We start from the raw sequence: 18,152 nt of genomic DNA, 5'->3' as shown, positions 1-18,152 counted from the left end.
CAGCGTGGCTTGGCCCCTTCCCCTGCTCTCTTCTCATTAGATTTGATTGACACTTCCTGTCTGTCTGACCCTCTGGTTTGCACCAATCCTGCAACACGTACAGGGATAGCAATCCTAGGTCTTGGCAAGGAGCCTCTAACTGAGCTGACTTCATGTTCCTCTCAAGCGTTCCAATCTCCTCCCAGCATCCCTGCACGTACAGCCCATGCAGCTAATGGGTCCCATAGCAGGAAATCTTGCTGTGGTACAGGGGGCAGCTGTTTTTTTGTTGACTTATTTTTTAAGTCTAGCAGGATTCTTAATAATACTAAAGCTAAGTACTATGTTTGTTTTATTGCTAGAGGATTCTTTTATATAACTGCTAGTTTTGCTCTTGGGGGATCTAGTAGCGACTTTTGCTGCTTCCTTCCTATCTGACCCTCTGGATTGCACCTCTCCTGTGATCTGCACAGGGATGGCAATACTAGGTCCTCTGCCAGAGCTGTATATTATATAGGGCGCTCTTGTTGGAGCCCAACCTCTGTAGCTGTAAGATAAAGGTGCCAGATGGATATCAGGGGTGAAAAAGATAAATAAACCAAGCGCTAGGTGTCAGTAAAAGAAGGGATGGTGAGCAGCTGACATAGGAAGTAAAACCTCTAAAACTTCAAATAGTACATAAATGATAAAGAATATGCAGCGCTAAAAATAAATGGATAAAACACCATTAATAGAAAGTCCAATTGATTATAAGGCTTCTGAGTTTAAACATAATGCATTAAAGTGACTTCTGTGATATATCAAAGTCTGGAAGAATGGAATATTCGTGACTCTTGTGGTAATTCACTGAGAGTAGATTGCACTAACCGGATATATATGCAAATGAAGCATGGAGTAATTAAGACCTACTCCTAGTACTCTGGAAATAAGTCACTGGATGGGTAGTTGTCATCTCCAAACTTGCCACTAGGTGCCGTATCTCCCAAGACAGGCAAAGAAAGGAAATCCACAGCCAGCAGCACCAGACAGATGAGGTATTAACCAGGAATGTCAGCCAGCCGAGGCACAGGATAAATACAGCCACCTTCAAAACGGGGCTCGGGCTCCCTCAGTGAAAGAAAGGAGCCACAGGCCAGAATCTTTGATAGTGTAGCAGGGTTTATTTGTAAAGTAAAAACATAAGTACAAACCACTTACAAAAAGTGAGCAGGAGTCCACAGCCGTCCAGCAATGGCCATGCAATAATGTTAGGTATCTGGGGGGCACCTCACTGACGCGTTTCGTGCGCTATCAGGGGTGGATGGGAGCAGTAACACTGAGGCAGCTCTTCTTAGAGTGGAAGCAAGGCTCTAATGCAGTAACAAGAAAAAGAGAGGAAGGCGCCTCTAAGTGCAGTATTGACAATTTATTCAGTAAACAATGGAAAATTTGCACTTACAAGATAAACGGTTAAAAAGACTCATCGTTTGGTAATTGGATCCAGGTGGGATATCCAGCCGTCCAGCAGCAAACTATGCCTATAGGATCAGATAGTAGAGTCCAGGATGTGCCTGTGCATCAAAAATGAAGCTTGGAGAGCAGAGTCAGATGTAGCAGGTGAAAGGGGCGGTAATGCATTTCGGAGCATGCTCAATAGGCTCCTTCTTCAGACCTTCCTGTCTGATCCTTTGGTTTACACCAATTTTGCGACCCGCACAGGGATGGCAGTCCTCGGTCCTGGTATGGAGGATGCTTACTAATACTAAAGCCAATTCCTCCCCACCCCTTCCCCACTGCCTGTATATACCACCACCCCCCTTCCCTACTAGGAGGATGCCTATTATTACTAAAGTCTTGTGTGGGATCTATTATTAGAGGATTCTTCTGTCTGAATAAAACTAACATTGGGAGCGAACACTAAGCTCCTCCCTCCTCCTATAATCTCCTCCTCTTACGCCGTACAACATCCATATAAACATTTACTGCATTTCCAGGCTGTTCTCCCAAATTCCGCAAATCCCTGAAAAAGATGGAGAAACCATTGGCCGACTTTTCGTATCCTCCACCAGATATCCTGTTTGATCTCCTCGCACGCTGCCATGATTTCATCCAATTTCTTGGTAATACGATAAAATCTCTTGTAGGTGTTCATGATGGCGTCCTCTTCAGTCCAAAGATGAAAAAAGTCTCAATTCCAAAGAACTTTGATTGCTCAGTCACAACACGAACCCAATCTCAGAGAAATCTGAAACCACGTCCTCTCCTGTGTACTGATCTGATCAAATGACTGACTGCTGTGCTGACTTCTATTTATAGACTCTGCTCACTGTGACATCACCAATTTATTTATTTTTAAATTCAAATTCACAAATCACCACTGTCTAACTCACATGACCATATAGTATCTCCCACAAGTGAGTACACCCCTCACATTTTTGTAAATATTTTATTCTATCTTTTCATATGACAATACTGAAGAAATGACACTTTGCAACAATGTAAAGTAGTGGGGGGGGGGGGGTGGAGACACGTTGGAGGTAATAGATTCCCAATGACATTATAAAGAGGACCTGTCACCCGGCATCAAATCACAGAGGGGGCTCTGTATCTATTTACTGTATTTATATTGTATGTGACACATGTATGGGACGTTATCAATGTTTGTAAATGTTGTCAGGGTGGAGTGACTGAGAATCATTTCAGTTTTGGGTTTTATATATTTTATCAGCATCCCGACAATCCTGGTGTTAGAGGCATCGTATTGGTTTATGGTGGGAATGGGTGGAGCTTGTATGTCTATATACAGTATCTCCCAGAGGTGAGGCCACCCCTCACATTTCTGTAAATATTTGATTCTATCTTTTCATGTGACAACACTGAAGAAATGACACTTTGCTACAATGTGATGTAGTCAGTGTACAGCTTGTATAACATGTAAATTTGCTGTCCCCTCAAAATAACTCAACACACCGCCATTAATGTATAAACCGCTGGCAACAAAAGTGAGTCCACCCCTAAGTGACAAGGTCCAAATTGCCCTCGATCCCCTCATGTTTTGCATTGTATTGGTATTGTTCTGTCACATGTTCTGTCCCCCTTTGTAATGTACAGCGCTGAGCGAACAATTGGCGCTTTATAATACTGTATATTAATAATAATAATAATAATTGGGCCCAAAGTGTCAATATTTTGTGTGGCCATTATTTATTAATATTTAATAATGGTAGCCACACAAAATATTGTCACTTTGGGCCCAATTTGGACCTTGTCACGTAGGGGTGGACTCACTTTTGTTGCTAGCGGTTTAGACATTAACCACTTGCCCTCCAGAGGATTTACCCCCCTTAATGACCAGGCCTCCTTTTGCTACTTGGCGCTGCACTAATTCAACTGGTAATTGCGCGGTCATGCAATGCTGCACCCAAACTAAATTTATGACCTTTTTTTCACACAAATAGAGCATTCTTTCGGTGGTATTTGATCATCTGTGCGCTTTTTATTTTTCGAGCTATAAACAAAAAAAGACCGAAAATTTTGAAGAAAAATTATATTTTTTACTTTCGGCTATAAAAAAAAAAATATATAGTAAACTCAAACTTAGTTATAAATTTAGGCCAAAATGTATTCTGCTCCATGTTTTTAGTAAAAAAAAAAAATCCCAATAAGTGTATATTGATTGGTTTGTGTGAAGTTATAGCGTCTACAAACTATGGTATAGATACTGCAATTTATGCCTTTTTTTTGCTATACAGCGCTGCGCTAGTTTAACGGACAATTGCGCAATCATGCAAAATGGTACATAAATGAAATGTATGTCCTTTTTTCACACAAATAGAGCTTTTTTTTAGTGGTATTTGATCACCTGTGCACTTTTTATTTTTGGTGCTATAAACAAAAAAAGTTGAAAAAAAAAAATCTCGCAGTACACAGGAAGTGCAATTATTTTAGTAAATATAAATTGCTAAATACCTTTTCTGATCAGCAGTTAGAGCAGTCTTGTGACTTCAGTGTCCAACAGAGCACTACCTAAAGCTTGTAGGGGAGTTTACTTTCTGCTCTAGGAGGATGCAGAACCCCTGACCTCTGTCTGGACAGTGCTGATTGGCCCTATGATGATCACATGCACTCTCCCAAGAAAAAACAACTCTCTAGCAATACACATCAAACTGAGCATGTGCAAAATGCCTACAGTTCAGTCTGTCTTATCACGAGATAAGAGGTGGTCACTTGAAAAAGGGAAAAAAAGGGGAGGAACAGAGAAGACAGGATCAAACAGCCTTTTTACGCAATGTGGAGGATTAACCCCTTAGCTTCCACAGTGAGTATAACAAGCATGCTGTACTGTATAAACAGACTGATTGTACTGTTGTGGGCTTAGTAACACTTTAAAGCCAACTGAGCTTTTAGTTTCAATCAGCCAAATAAATTTTAGATGCATAAAAACAAAATGTCTGACAGTTTGTTTCCTTTAAAAATCAGCCACAGTGAGTAAAAAAAAAGCCTGTTCCCTGCCAGCATATTGTAGAGTAGGTTCCTTGCGCTCTGTGGGGAACCATTTATTTCTGCAGAGGTCCAGCCTATCCCTGCTGAGTCAGAGCTCTCCAATCATTTGGGATATGAGCTTTGCTGATTGCAGAGCTACAGGTTGAAATCACTGGAGGCATGTCAGACCTCTGCAATGAGACCATGTCTCTGCAGCAGCCAACAGGCTTTTCTACTCAGGCTGTGGCTGCTTTAGAAAAAAACAAAAACTGTAAAAGACACTGTTTTGTTTTGATGCATCTGGAAAGTACTTTGCCTTTTTTTAAAACTGAAGTTTAATTTATGAAGAGACTCTATGTTAGCCAAATAAATGCAAAGCACCAATCAGTAACCACAAATAATCTGGCAAATAAAGTGTTTTAAAAAAGTGCAGTCAATTAAAACAAATCAGGTATATTAGTAAACCCTGCAGCTATTATTTTTTGCTCGCTTGTACTGTTGATCTATAGCGCTCAGCATTTCCTCCATACAGCGGTGTCAAGTGGCATCCCTGATGTGTATGGTACCTGAGCTTGCTTCTAGTTAGCTCATTGGGATAACAAATGAAAAAAAGGAATCTCTAGAAACTTTTAGATTTGCATCCTCCTTTTAACACTGAAAAACATACAGAGAAACGAGGGAGTTTAAAAAGACAAGAGCAGACTAATTTAGTTTATTGCCCAGATTAAAGCTGGACTTCAGAGATGAACGCATATTTTCTAATAGAAAAGTCATGTGTGTTCTCGTTGGATCTCCGTGAGCTTTGTGCATTTCTTCCAGATCTGTGCAGTAATCCAGTGCGAGACTTCCTGTAATAAAGACCGCTCACTGCTGCTCTCTCTCCTTGTGCAGGAGGACTGGTCTGGTCTCCACCCCCTCCTGTAGTTTTCTACAGACAGCTTTTAGTAGGTGGGTCTTGCTGAGCCCCTCCCACAGCCCTTCTCTCTGCACAGGTTGTGCACAGCACAGTGATGATGTCAGAGTCACCTGTACAAGGTAATATCTGGTTTTGTAAAGGTATTTAATGCACATAAAAGATGGAATGATAACCTTTATGGCTGTTGAGAAATATATTGAAATTAAATTTTTTTTTTTTCTGGGAGTTCCTTTTTAGGGCTGGTTCCCACCATAGAAACAGTCTGACTGAGTTCCTGGCGTTACGTTTTAGGACTGGTTCACATTCTAGAAACAGTCTGGATGTGTTCCGGTTCATTTTTTTCCTCTCTCTTTTGCCTTCAACTTAAATAAGGACATGTGCATTCTGGTGTGTTCCAGTGCATTTTACTGCGTTCCAATACAGTTCAGTGCAGAAAAAAATGCAGCATGTTCTACTGTTTTACTGGAACAGACCACACAGGTGTGAACTAGGCCATTGGAAACCATGTAACCGCCTGTCAATGCATTTTTGATGCAGATAAAAAAATTTAAAAGAAATGCACAGAACTGCATGTAATGTGAACTGGCCCTTAAAATCAAATATATAATAATATTGTCTTTTAGGACCCTTGCATCTGTGTAATGTTTTTTTTTTGCATATGTATTCAAGATAAAACTTTTTTTTTTACACCTCCATAAGACAGATGTATGTGGTAGAATCTGAGCAGTAGTGTGATACATACTAGTGAACATCTGACCACCATTAAAAGCATTGCATGCAGCTCTACACTCCTGCTCACCTCTACAAACGTTATGCCAAGCACATGTCCTGTGATCTATCATGTTTCATTCTCCCGGGTGCTCTGAGATTTACATTTCAGTCCGTATATACCAGAAAGTGCAGACAATGTAACAATATACATGTATACTATCAGCTAGGACAACAGAAGGGGCTGTCTGATTTTCTTCCAGTTAAAATGCTTACATCCTATTTCACTTCAGTTTCCTTGAAAAGGTTTTTTAGCCCCGTATCCATTAGTGGCGATCGATCGATGAACTGCAAATTGATTGGAATGTCTGACACAAGAACCACTCGATTCTTTGCCTTAGGTTCCTTCATTTCTGGGTCTGGCAGCACTTGGAATTGCCGGATCATCTGGAGATGCAAAGAAAATTGTTACCGAGACATGAAAGTGGAACTCCAGTAAAAAAATGTCGTATCAGATAGAGCTGGATAAGGCTTTTATAACTTGCTGTGGGAACACAGGACAGAAAATGAGGGAAATCTTCACAACAGAGTTACAGACACACTATATTTCCAAAAGTATTGGGCCAGCCCTCCAGATCATTGGTTTGTTCCAATCCCCTCCATGGCCACAGGTGTATACAATCAAGCCCCTAGGCTCCAAAGACATGCTGGTAGGTTAATTGGATCCTGTCTAAATTGGCCCTATTATATGTATCTGAGTTAGGGACCTTAGATTGTACACCCCTTGAGGGTTAGGGACTGATGTGAATGTTCAATATATATATGTAAAGCGCTGTGTAAATTGACAGCACTATATAAGTACCTGAAATAAATAAATAAAATAAATAGGCATGCAGACTGCTTCTACAAACATTGGTGAAAGAATGGGTCGCTCTCAGGAGCTCAGTGACTCCAAGCGTGGTCCCGTGATAGGTGGCCACCTGTGCAATAAGTCCATCCGTGACATTTCCTGGCTACTAAATATTCCACGCTCAACTGTTAGTGGGATTATAACAAAGTGGAAGCAACTGGGAACAACAGCAACTCAGCCACCAAGTGGTAGGCCACGTCACATGACAGAGCGGGGTCAGCGCATGCTGAAGAGCACAGAAGTCACCAACTGTCTGCAGAGTCAATAGCTAAAGACCTCCAAACTTGGCGTGGCCTTCAGATTAGCACAACAACAGGGTGTAGAGAGCTTCATGGAATGGGTTTCCATGGCCGAGCAGCTGCATCCAAGCCTTACATCACCAAGTGCAATGCAAAGCGTCGGATGGCGTAGTGTAAAGCAAGCCGCCACTGGACTCTAGAGCAGAGGAAACGTGTTCTCTGGAGTGACCAATCACGCTTCTCTGGCAATCTGATGGACGTGTCTGGGTTTGGCGGTGGCCAGGAGAACGGTACTTGCCTGACTGCATTGTGCCAAGTGTAAAGTTTGGTGGAGGGGGGATTATGGTGTGGGGTTGTTTTTCAGGGGTTGGGCTTGGCCCCCTAGTTCTGTGAGGCAGGGAAGGAGCGGCCCAGCTAGAAGGCCTGGTAGCAGCTACCGACCCCACCAGCAGCCACAATACTGACATTGCTGCTGTCCAAAGGTGTTTCTGCTGCTCTGTCATCCAGTATGGGGGTGCTCTAATAAAGGAGGTGTGTTACTGGCCAGATTACCAGGTAAAAACAGAGAAGAAAAAGCAAAAAAAATGAAAAAAAAAAATGAAAAAAATAAAATGTAACACCCACCACATCTAAGGAATTGGCAAGCTGCAATATATTATATATTTGCCTCTGGGTTTAAGATCGCTTTAAAGCAGGGTTCTCCAAACTTTCTAAACAAAAAGGGCCAGTTTACTGTCCTTCAGACCTTAGGAGGGCCAGATTGTGGCCAGCGAGGAAAGAAAAAGTCTCAGGGCCAACATCAGGAAGAGTAAACAAGGTCTCAGGTGTGGTGTTCAGTGTTCAGTTGCATAGTGCCTGTGGTCAGTAGCAGAGGAGTAGTGCCCTATCATTGCCATCACTGGAAGGAATATTGGTCCATCATTGATGTTAGTGGATGGAATAGGGCCCCATCATTGATATTAGTGGGAAGAATAGTGTCCCATTGCTTGTGCCAGTTGGGGGGAATTATTATTATTATACAGTATTTATATAGCGCTAAAAGGTTTGCTCAGCGCTGTACATTATAGTGGGGGACAGAACATGAGACAATACAGTAACAAAACAATACACGAGGGGTTCAAGGGCCCTGCTCTTTCGAGCTTACAATCTAGGAGGGACGGAATAGTGGTACAGGAGGAAGTGGCTGTGGGGGATGGAGTGGTAAGAGGAGTGGAGGAGATCGGCTGTTAGGTGAGGGTGGGGTAGGCTTCCCTGAAGAGATGGGTTTTCAGGGTGCGCCTAAAGGTGAGGAGGGTAGGTGACAGTCTGATGGATTGGGGTAGTGAGTTCCAGAGGATGGGGGAAGTCCTGGAGAAGTCCTGCAGTCGGGCATGGGAGGTGGAGACCAGGGAGCTAGAGAGTAGGAGGTCTTGTGAGGAGTGAAGGGTACGTGTTGGGTGGTATTTGGGAATCAGGTCGGTGAGGTAGTTAGGGGCAGTGTTATGAATGGCTTTGTACGTCAGTGTTAGTAGTTTGAATTTAATGCGTTGGGCAATCAGAAGCCAGTGGAGGGAATGACAGAGGGGGGTGGCAGAAGCGAAGCAGTTGGTAAGGTGGATGAGTCTGGCCGCTGAGTTCAGGATAGACTGAAGCGGGGATAGACTGTTATGAGGTAGGCCGGTGAGAAGGGAGTTGCAGTAGTCCAGACGTGAGATAATAAGGGAGTGAATGAGTTGTTTAGTAGTGTCTGGGGTTAGGAACGGACGTATTTTGGAGATGTTGCGGGGGTGGAGTCTGCATGAGTTTGCCAATGATTGGACATGGGGTTGGAAGGAAAGGTTTGAGTCTAGAGTGACACCTAGGACTTTGGCTTGTGGTGTGGGACTGATGGTAGCATTGTTGGTTGTGATGGAGAGGGTGGGGGGGCGCGGGCTGGGGGGAAGATTAGGAGCTCGGTTTTGGAAAGATTCAAATTTGAGGAAATGGAGCGACATCCAGTCTGATAGGTCGTTCAGCAGGTGGGTGATACGGGCGGAGACTGAAGGGGTGAATTATGCCCCACTTTGGTGCCAGTGTTAGGAATAGTGCCCCAAGGGCCAGATAAAGGCTAGCAAAGGGCTGCATCTGGCCCTCAGGCCGCAGCTTGGAAACCATTGCCTTAAAGGGTTAGTTCACCTGTTCAGAAAAAATGAAAAAAGGTAAAACAAACACTCTACGCCACAGGTGTTAAACTGGCGGGTCTCCAGCTGTTGCTCCCATGAGGCATTGCAAGATTGACAATTACAAGCACATGACCCCCAAAAGGTAGAGGCATGATTGGACTTGCAGTTTTGCAATAGCTGTAAGGCAGCCAGTTTGACATCCCCCCCCCCCCCCCCCAAGGCCCTGCTTTACTTAGCTCTGTGGGTAATGAGTTGTCAGCGCCCACACAGATACCTCCCAACCTTTTGAGATGAGAATGAGGGACACCTATTATCAAAAGTATGTATGCATAGGACACACCCCCTTTCAAGAGAATTATACAAAATAAAATATTACTTAGACCCACAAGTGTTTTTTTTGTTTTTTGTTTTTTTTTTTTCTACACTACCATTCCTTTATACTGATTTTTGAAATTTACAGATGCAGCAATTTAGATGGAAGGTTTAGCACTGGGAAACACTTTATGAAAGATAAGAATAGATAAAGTATTTTATATACAGACTATAGAGATCAGACCAAAATGAGGGACAAATGAGCAGGACAGAGGGAACTATGTTCCAAATCAGGGACAGTCCCTCAAAATCAGGGACAGTTGGGAGCTATGCCCACACAGCCAGTGCAGTGGTCTGGGGACCGGAAATGCATTTTCCGCTCCTCCTTTCTGCAGCCTTTCCAGGACAGATCAGACTGATTCTGATGGGGCAGCACTGGGAACAGGACTAGAATCGGTCTGATCTGTCCCCGAAGTCTTGCAGGGAGAAGGGGAAGAAAATGGATTTCAAATCCCCAGACCACTACACTGGCTGCATGGGCACCGACACCTCATTACCCACAGAGGTAAGTACAGCAGAGACAGGGGGGGGCATGTAGAGCATTAGTTCACCTTTTCATAGTCTGAAAAAGGTGAGCTTACACTTTACATATAGGGTACCATAGGAGTGAGGACTTTGCTCCCAATAGGTTATACTGTAATATTCTGAGAGTGAAATTAAATGAACATATGGCATTCATACACCAGTATCTGATAGTAGCACACAACTCACCTGAGACAGAGCTAAGTGCATTTCCAGCTCAGCTACCCGACGCCCCAGGCACCCCCTGACCCCATACCCAAAGGGGATAGAGCTAAAGGGGTGATGTTTCCTCTCAAAGCTGCGCAGCCACCTCTGGGGAAGGAACTTGTCAGGTTCAGAGAAGCTGTTCTCATCCCGGGACAGAACATAGTGAGAGAGTACGAACTGGGTCTGAAAATAAAATTGTACATTGAGAGTGAGCGGTCTGCTGATACTCTTTTTACCATTTACCCTCAAGGATCTCTTCATTAGTGCAGATTGCCTCAAAAAGCATCAAACTCTATAAAAGGAAGGGTTCCCTGTACCCCCCGAAACACGGACTGTTCTTAGAAATGCATAATTGAACATTTTTTTTCTAGATTCATGAAACTTCTGGCCCTCTCATATTTTACTTGAAGCAATAAAAGCCCTTTGATAAAAGTATTTAAAGGCTAAAGTTTACTTTTCCAACAAGTTCCTTTGCATTCAATGCCCAGTGCATGTCTTGGTATTTTAGGCAGGATGGGGAGCGTCCCTCACACTGGGAGTTTTTCTGACAGGCCTGGGAAAGGCCACACGTATGATTTCAATGAAGCACTGCACGGTGTGTTTTAATATATTGGGGTGCCTGAATGCATTTTTATTGGAAAGGTGAAATTAGTCTTTGCACCAATGAAAGCCAGGCAAGTAGCATTTTCAGAGAGAGGTCATCAGCTGCAGTCGTGTATCTACCAGGGGCGGACTGATCATTAGAGCACTCGGGCAATGCCCGAGGGCCCGGGGTCAGTAGGGGGCCCCATGAAATGTCCCTGGTACCTTTTATAGGCTTTGAGCGTGGGCAAGGACATAGGGGCCCCATGATCCCCTATTGCCCGGGGGCCCCATGAGTTGTCAGTCCGACACCTGGTATCTACCTGCACAAATACCGGGGAGGGTAGTTTGAATTCTAAAAACCATTGTACTGCTGACAGACTCTCGCTTTCTCCACTTTGTCCAAAACAAATATTTTTTTGGCATTGGACTGGCAATTTTTGGTAGCACAAAAGCATAACCAAAAATTACTCATGTACCAGCAATAAAAAGGAAGTCAGGGTATGATTTGACAGTCTCGTGTTGCAGTCTGTGCTGGGACAAGGTCCTATAGCACCCACGGCAAAAAAAAAAAAAAAAGATCAGAGGGCACCCTCCACCCCTTCCAATTAGCTTTCACCTTCTCCAGTAGAATATGTTTCAGGTCTTGCCCTCTTGACTGCTGACGTTCCCAAGGTTATTGTCTCTTCTGCTAGTTGCCTGGTTGGCTTGCCAAATCAGCCCAGAAACACCCAAGGTGAAAACTTCAAAATGCATTTCTTCTCCTCAACCATTTTTTTCCCAGTTCACATTATACAGTATATATTTCCCTAAAGATTTGGATCCCTTCCAATTCCCATTGCATAGCCTCTGGGTAGATGCTTGAATTATTCTGCAGTATGTACAGTGGTACCAGGGGTCAGGGTGGTAACTGCCTAGCAGAGACCAAGCTTAGCAAGAAGAGAGCCTTGTTCCCTATAATATGCTCCTTATTTCCCTTGTAGAACTCCTTTCCATGTATTGGGTGTTCTATGTTTGGAGGAACCTTTTGACACATATCTGTCTGAACATGTATGGACTTTATTATGGATGGATATTTATTGTATCTATGTTTATGTGTGTATTTACACTTTATGTGTGGCATCTCTTGGGGATATTCATATGTGTGTATTTGATGTAATTTTCTTGTTTCTATTTTCTTTTCTCGCTAAAACGTTTTTACATGTTTTGTAACATTGGAATTGGTAGGTTTATCTCCGGGACTCAGGAGTGCTGATTGAGGCACGTTCTTTGATTACCACCTATAAGAGACAGCACTTCTAATTCTCTCTTTGTTATGACCAAGCAGGTGACTGTGTGAAACGTGTTACCAGATACCATTGTCCTGGTGCCTTTTGTGTCCTTTTATGCATCAATAAACAAACAATCTTTACTTTTTCATCATACCTCCTTTGTTTGGCCAAACCCTTCTTTTCCATGTGTACGTGGTGACGAGCCAGGGTCTGCACCTGTGTTGGATTTGATTTTGATTGTTTTACCTGAGCGGTATTTCTTTTTTCATTAGAACAGAAGCCAGGCTGGGTAAAGAGGAAGGCAGAAGAGGCAACTGCCTTGGAAACGTCAGCCGGAGGGTGCACAAAAGAGCAAGACCCGAAACCTGTGCTACTGAAGAGGTTCACAGCTAAATGGGAAGGCATGGGGGGGGGGGGGGGGGGGGGAAGCGCTCTGACTTCTTTGCCTTGGGTGCTGTCATGACTGTCATATGCCTTTAGGTGTTCTTTGTATTTAGTCTCTGCTCCTGCCTTTCCTTTGGTTTAGTTCATGCTGTATAGATAGCCCCACCCCTTTTCCCAGTAAGGCATTTCAGCTTCAAGCCTCATGTCATGAAGCAGATCACATTATGATCTTTTGACCTATCCGATGTTCATTGTTGTAAGATTCTCTCAGTTTATGGAATAAACTTCACAAGATCTACAAAATGTCTTCTGGATTGAGTCACTGTCTGTGATATTCAACTAAGATTGGAGTTATCGCTATCTCATCACAACTGTAAGTTACAGAGATCACACTTTCAATGCTTAGATTGGAGAGACAGAACAGGTGCTAAAAAGGACCTTTTCCTGCCACTGGAAAGAAAGGAAGCAAGCATACCTCTTGTGTCATCTTCCACCCCAACTGGCAGCCATTGATGTTTAGAGGACTAAGCTTCCAAAAATCCAGAGAACCACACTAGGGCTTCAGTGAACTTAGGCTAGCCATAGACAGCTCCAAAAAGGACAAAGAAAGGTTTCTATTGAGTGTTTCTCAGTGTGTGGTCTCCACTATTAGGCAGGGAGCCTGTTGACTATAAACTTATAAACTGAAAAAAAAAGTTGCAGGGCCTTTTTTCTTTTTTTTTTGCTTTTCTTCCACCCCAAGGTGGTCACTTCTTCCTACCCCTCAGCCCCGCATTACCGAAGAAATGGATGCAATACCATCCTTATAATGGAAATTACTTACATCTTTAGGGAATACATATCCTTCTAGAACGATCTCCTTGTCTGTTATAATACGTCCGTTTTGTGGAACCACCGGATACAGCCTAAATTTAAAAAAATATATTAATGTGATTGTTTCAATAAATACACAAAAATGTATAACCCTGGAGGTTATAGTAAAAGTGGGACTATAAAGGAAGAGTTATCCGCCTCACTACTGCAGAGCACAGTACATCTTTAGAAAAGAAGGACTTCACATTTCTCATTCTTGTACAGATTTCAAATATAAGGAGATTATTCCTTTCCAGGACAATAGCTGGAAGCATGCAAGTCAGTCCTTTATACCCAATGGTTAACCGTACATTCAGATCCACTAGTGTATAGTACAGATCTAGCACAATATCGCACAGCCATTTTTTTCCAACTGGATCGCAAAACACAAAAAGAAAAAAAAAAAAAAACCCACACACACCACAAAAAAACTACCTGGGTTTCCTTATTAAAGAATACAAATAAAATGTTCTCATATATTTTATTAGGTAGTTCAAAAGGGACTCTTGCCTCAGGGTTTCCTTGAAGACTGCTTTCAGCAGAGGCATTCCAGCAAGATCATCATGGGAGGGAACTTTGTCTCCGGGGATAACGCTCACCACCTCCTCATAGAGAGTCTTTTGGACCTCTGGGTGCTTTGCCAGCAGGTACAGGGCCCATGTCATGGTATTTGATGTCTGCGGGAAAATCAGATAAAAAAAAACTGTTGTTGTGGCTCTTCTGAAAATGCTAGTAGCCTGGCTCTCTTGCCAATGCTCTGGTTGTTATATCAGACCAATAACAAGTATACAGAGAAGTCAGCATGAAGAACAGAAGTTGTTCAAAGGTCAGCAACTCAAAGTATTAGACCAGAAATCAACAGGAGATCCATGTAAATAGCATTTTCCAATAGAGATCAGCAAGGACTACCTAGGTATTTCTGTCATGATAGGTGTATATTAAAGAATAAGTTATAACTTTTATGCAGCACCCTTGTAGACAGGTGCTGGGTTAGGTTCATTTAGTTTTTAACTCTATTGTAATCAGTTGAGCTGCATGTGATTATTTTGGTCTGTGCTGCGTCTCACTAGCTGCAGGATTGACTGCTTTCCCCTATTTCTGGAGGTTTCTGGAAGACAGCGGGCTGGGAGAGTCAAATGAGCAGCTGAATATGTATGCAATCCCAGCCATTCTCTGGTGAAGATGGGGGGGGTGACCAGATGGTGGCTGGGAGGGAGCATAAATAATTTAATTGCAGCAACTCAAAATGGTACTCAGTAGTTTGTATGGCCCCCATGTGCTTGTATGCATGCCTGACAACGTCGGGGGAGGCTCCTAATGAGACCACGGATGGTGTCCTGGGATATTTCCTCCCAGATCTGGACCAGGGCATCACTGAGCTCCTGGACAGTCTGAGGTGCAACCTGGCGGTGTCAGATGGACCGAAACATGATATCCCAGAGGTGACCTATTGGATTTAGATCAGGAGAGTGTGGGGGCCATTCAATGGTATCAATTCCTTCATCCTCCAGGAACTGCCTGCATACTCTCCCTACAAGAGGCCGGGCAATGTCGTGCACCAGGAGGAACCCAGGACCCACTGCACCAGCGTAGGGTCTGACAATGGGTCCAAGGATTTCATCCCGATACCTAATGGCAGTCAGGGTGCCATTGTCTAGCCTGTAGAGGTCTAAGCGTCCCTCCATGGATATTCCTCCTCAGACCATCACTGACCCACCACTAAAACAGTCATACTGAACCATGTTACAGGCAGCATAACCTCCACAGCTTCTCCAGACCCTTTCATGTCTGTCACATGTGCTCAGGGTGAACCTGCTCTCGTCTGTGAAAAGCACAGGGCGCCAGTGGTGGACCTGCCAATTCTGGCGTTCAATGGCACATGCCAATCGAGCTCTATGGTGCTGGGCAGCGAGCACAGGTACCGCCTCATGTTACCAGTAGTGACACTGACCCTAGCCCGGGTGTCGGCAACCCGCGGCTCCAGAGCCGCATGCGGCTCTTTTTCACCTTTGCTGCGGCTCCGGAGCACACTGCCCACCAGGTGACAGGCAATAGGGTTGCCGTAGCTCAGTGGTCGGCAAGCCGCGGCTCTTTTAACCTCCCTGGCGGTTTTCCCGAGTGTAGCTCGTGGTAGAATTTCTATACCACGAGCTACACTCAGGCTTACCATGCGGCGCTGCTCTGGGGGTCCCTGCAGCACTTACCTTGTCTTTCGTTCCCGCGATGTGTCCCCTGCAGCGTCCCCGGCCATCTCCTCCGGCCGATGCCGGCATCCGGCTTCTGTGTTCCGGTCCCCGTGACGTCGGGACGTACGGGCGCCGCCGGCGGCGGGAAATTTAAAAAATGTCTTTTTTTTTTTTTCAATTTTCAATAGTAAAACATTGCTGTTTCATCCCATTTCACATACATTTTGTCCCGAGTGCTTTGTCCTGCGCCCTGCCTGCATTTTGTCTGTTCTTTCTGCCTGGAAACGTAGAAAAGTCCATGGCGTCCAAAAAGCGTCCCTTTAGGTCAAAAGCGGTTTTAGACCGGCTAGAGAACAGCGATAGTAAATCAGAACCACTTGCAGAATTGAGTGATAATGATTTGTGGGGAAATTTTCCTAAAAATTACAGCCTACAATAAAAAACTATTTCCATGCGAAAAAATGGTACCGCTTTCAGCACAAAAAATCGGAAGGAATCATACCGCCAGGGAGGTTAATGCAGCTCTTCTGTGTGCCGGGCGCCCGCTCCCCTCCCTCCTCTCGGGCGGCCGCCCCAAAAGTTAGGACTCTGCAGCTAGCCTAGCAATGGGCAAACTACGGCCCGGCGGACCTTATAATCCGGCCAGCGGAGCGTGGCAAACATTGGCTGTCAGGATGTAGGCGGGGCAGCGTGACGAACTCCTCTCCTCTCACAGTCCGCCCTGAAGACCAGAACTGCGCGGGAACACGGCGAGAGGAACGCGCGGAGTACAGGTAAGTGAATTGACACAATATGGGAATGAATTACTATAGGGGGGATGAATTACTATAGGGGGGATGAATTACTATATGGGGGATTAATTACTATATGGGGGATGAATTACTATAGGGGGGATGAATTACTATATGGGGGTGAATTACTATAGGGGGGATGAATTACTATGGGGGATGAATTACTATATGGGGGATGAATTACTATAGGGGGGATGAATTACTGTGGGGGATGAATTACTATATGGGGGATGTATTTTCAGTTTTAAAAATGTGGCTCTCAAAATAAATTTTAATCGTGGTTTTGGCGAGATTTGGCTCAGTTGAAAAAAAAGGTTGCCCACCACTGACCTAAGGCTATGATTGTGATTATGACGATACACTGTGGCCCTGATTAACCCTTTGCTTACTGGGCCCTTAAACCCCCTTCATGACCAGAGCGCTTTTTGCAATATATGCAGTGTCGGATTTGTTTTAAATGTTGCAATGGTTTTGCGGCTCCCAGTCTTTTTTTCCCTCTCGGAAACGGGTCCAAGTGGCTCTTTATGTCTTAAAGGTTGCAGACCCCTGCCCTAGCCAAATGCGAAACGAGTGAAAAACAGTCAGAAAAGAGGAGTAGGGAAAAAAATGTCAGTGGCCTCCACCTGTAAAACCATTCCTGTTTTGGGGGTCGTCTCATTGTTGCCAATCTAGTGCACCTGTTAATTTCATTAACACCAAAGTAGCTGAAACTGATTAACAACCCCCTCTGCTACTTACCTGACCAGATCAATATCCCAGGAGTTTCATTGACTTGATGCTAGACTCGGATTAAAAAGTGTTCCCTTAATATTTATGAGAAGTGTATAACTTAGGTATTTCTGCTAGTTTTCTGATGGTTCATTGTACTCCATGATCTTTTACTGAACAAGCTGTACGAGGCAGTTTTCCATTCCAGTTGTTATCACTTTGTACTATGGATCTTCTAATCCCCCCTCTAATTTTTGCACCTTATGTGCTTGGTTGTAAACCAATGGACCTGACACAAAGTACACAACTTTAGCTCAATAAACCGTTTAGATATAAAGTGCAGCGCAAACCAACAAACAAATTGGCATACTTGACAACTCAATACAACCTCACTGTAAGTAGACCAGTGTAACTATACCAACAGACACACTTACTGAATGAATAATAAATCAAAAGTAAAAAATAGGGTGTATAAAAAAAAAAAAAAAAAAAAAAAAAAAAAAAACCACCAGAAGTTTTAAAGCATAATATACAGCAATGCATGTAGAGAGTCCATGGAAGTCCATATATAAAACACCAAGTGAACTAAGATAAATGAGGAATATTGTACTGCATTTAGTGATCCTTTAACCATTTGCCTACCGGAAAATTTCACTCCCTTCCTGCCCAGGCCAAATTTTTAGCTTTCAGCGCTGTCGCACTTTGAATGACTGACTATTGTGTGGTCATGCAACACTGTACCCAAACTAAATTTTTATCATTTTTTGAGACAGCTTTTTTATTTTACTATTTTTATTTTTTGCTAAACAAATGAAAAGACTGGAAATTGTGAAAAAAAAGTTTTAGTTTCTGCTATAAAATTTTATAAATAATTAATTTTTCTCCTTCACTGGGGTGCTGCGCTAATGAGGCTGCAGTGATGG

The 18,152-nt window shown here is 43.6% G+C and overlaps 1 protein-coding gene across 2 annotated transcripts in view; it reads right to left on the bottom strand.

The window, feature by feature from the left end:
* Positions 1-1,117: 1,117 nt before the first annotated feature.
* LOC149459812 (sterol 26-hydroxylase, mitochondrial-like) overlaps positions 1,118-18,152 on the bottom strand; it is a 37,463-nt gene continuing 20,428 nt past the window's right edge. The window contains exons 6-10 of one of the 2 annotated variants that reach the window (XM_089680597.1): positions 14,055-14,221; positions 13,516-13,597; positions 10,438-10,638; positions 6,341-6,511; positions 1,118-5,094 (exon numbers count right to left, since the gene is read on the bottom strand). In XM_089680597.1, the coding sequence (XP_089536723.1) occupies positions 6,344-6,511; positions 10,438-10,638; positions 13,516-13,597; positions 14,055-14,221 (618 nt within the window). In that variant the 3' untranslated portion in view covers positions 1,118-5,094; positions 6,341-6,343. Of the gene's footprint in view, positions 5,095-5,122; positions 6,512-10,437; positions 10,639-13,515; positions 13,598-14,054; positions 14,222-18,152 lie in introns of those variants that run through there. The other variant, XM_089680596.1, reaches the window with a different exon arrangement.

The sequence above is a fragment of the Staurois parvus genome, unplaced genomic scaffold, assembly GCF_062004578.1.
Source record: "Staurois parvus isolate SC_StPar_1 unplaced genomic scaffold, SC_StPar_1.0 ptg000246l, whole genome shotgun sequence".
NCBI classification, from domain to species: domain Eukaryota; kingdom Metazoa; phylum Chordata; class Amphibia; order Anura; family Ranidae; genus Staurois; species Staurois parvus.
Note: the sequence above shows the minus strand (reverse complement) of the source record. Positions and strands in the feature narration are given on the sequence as shown.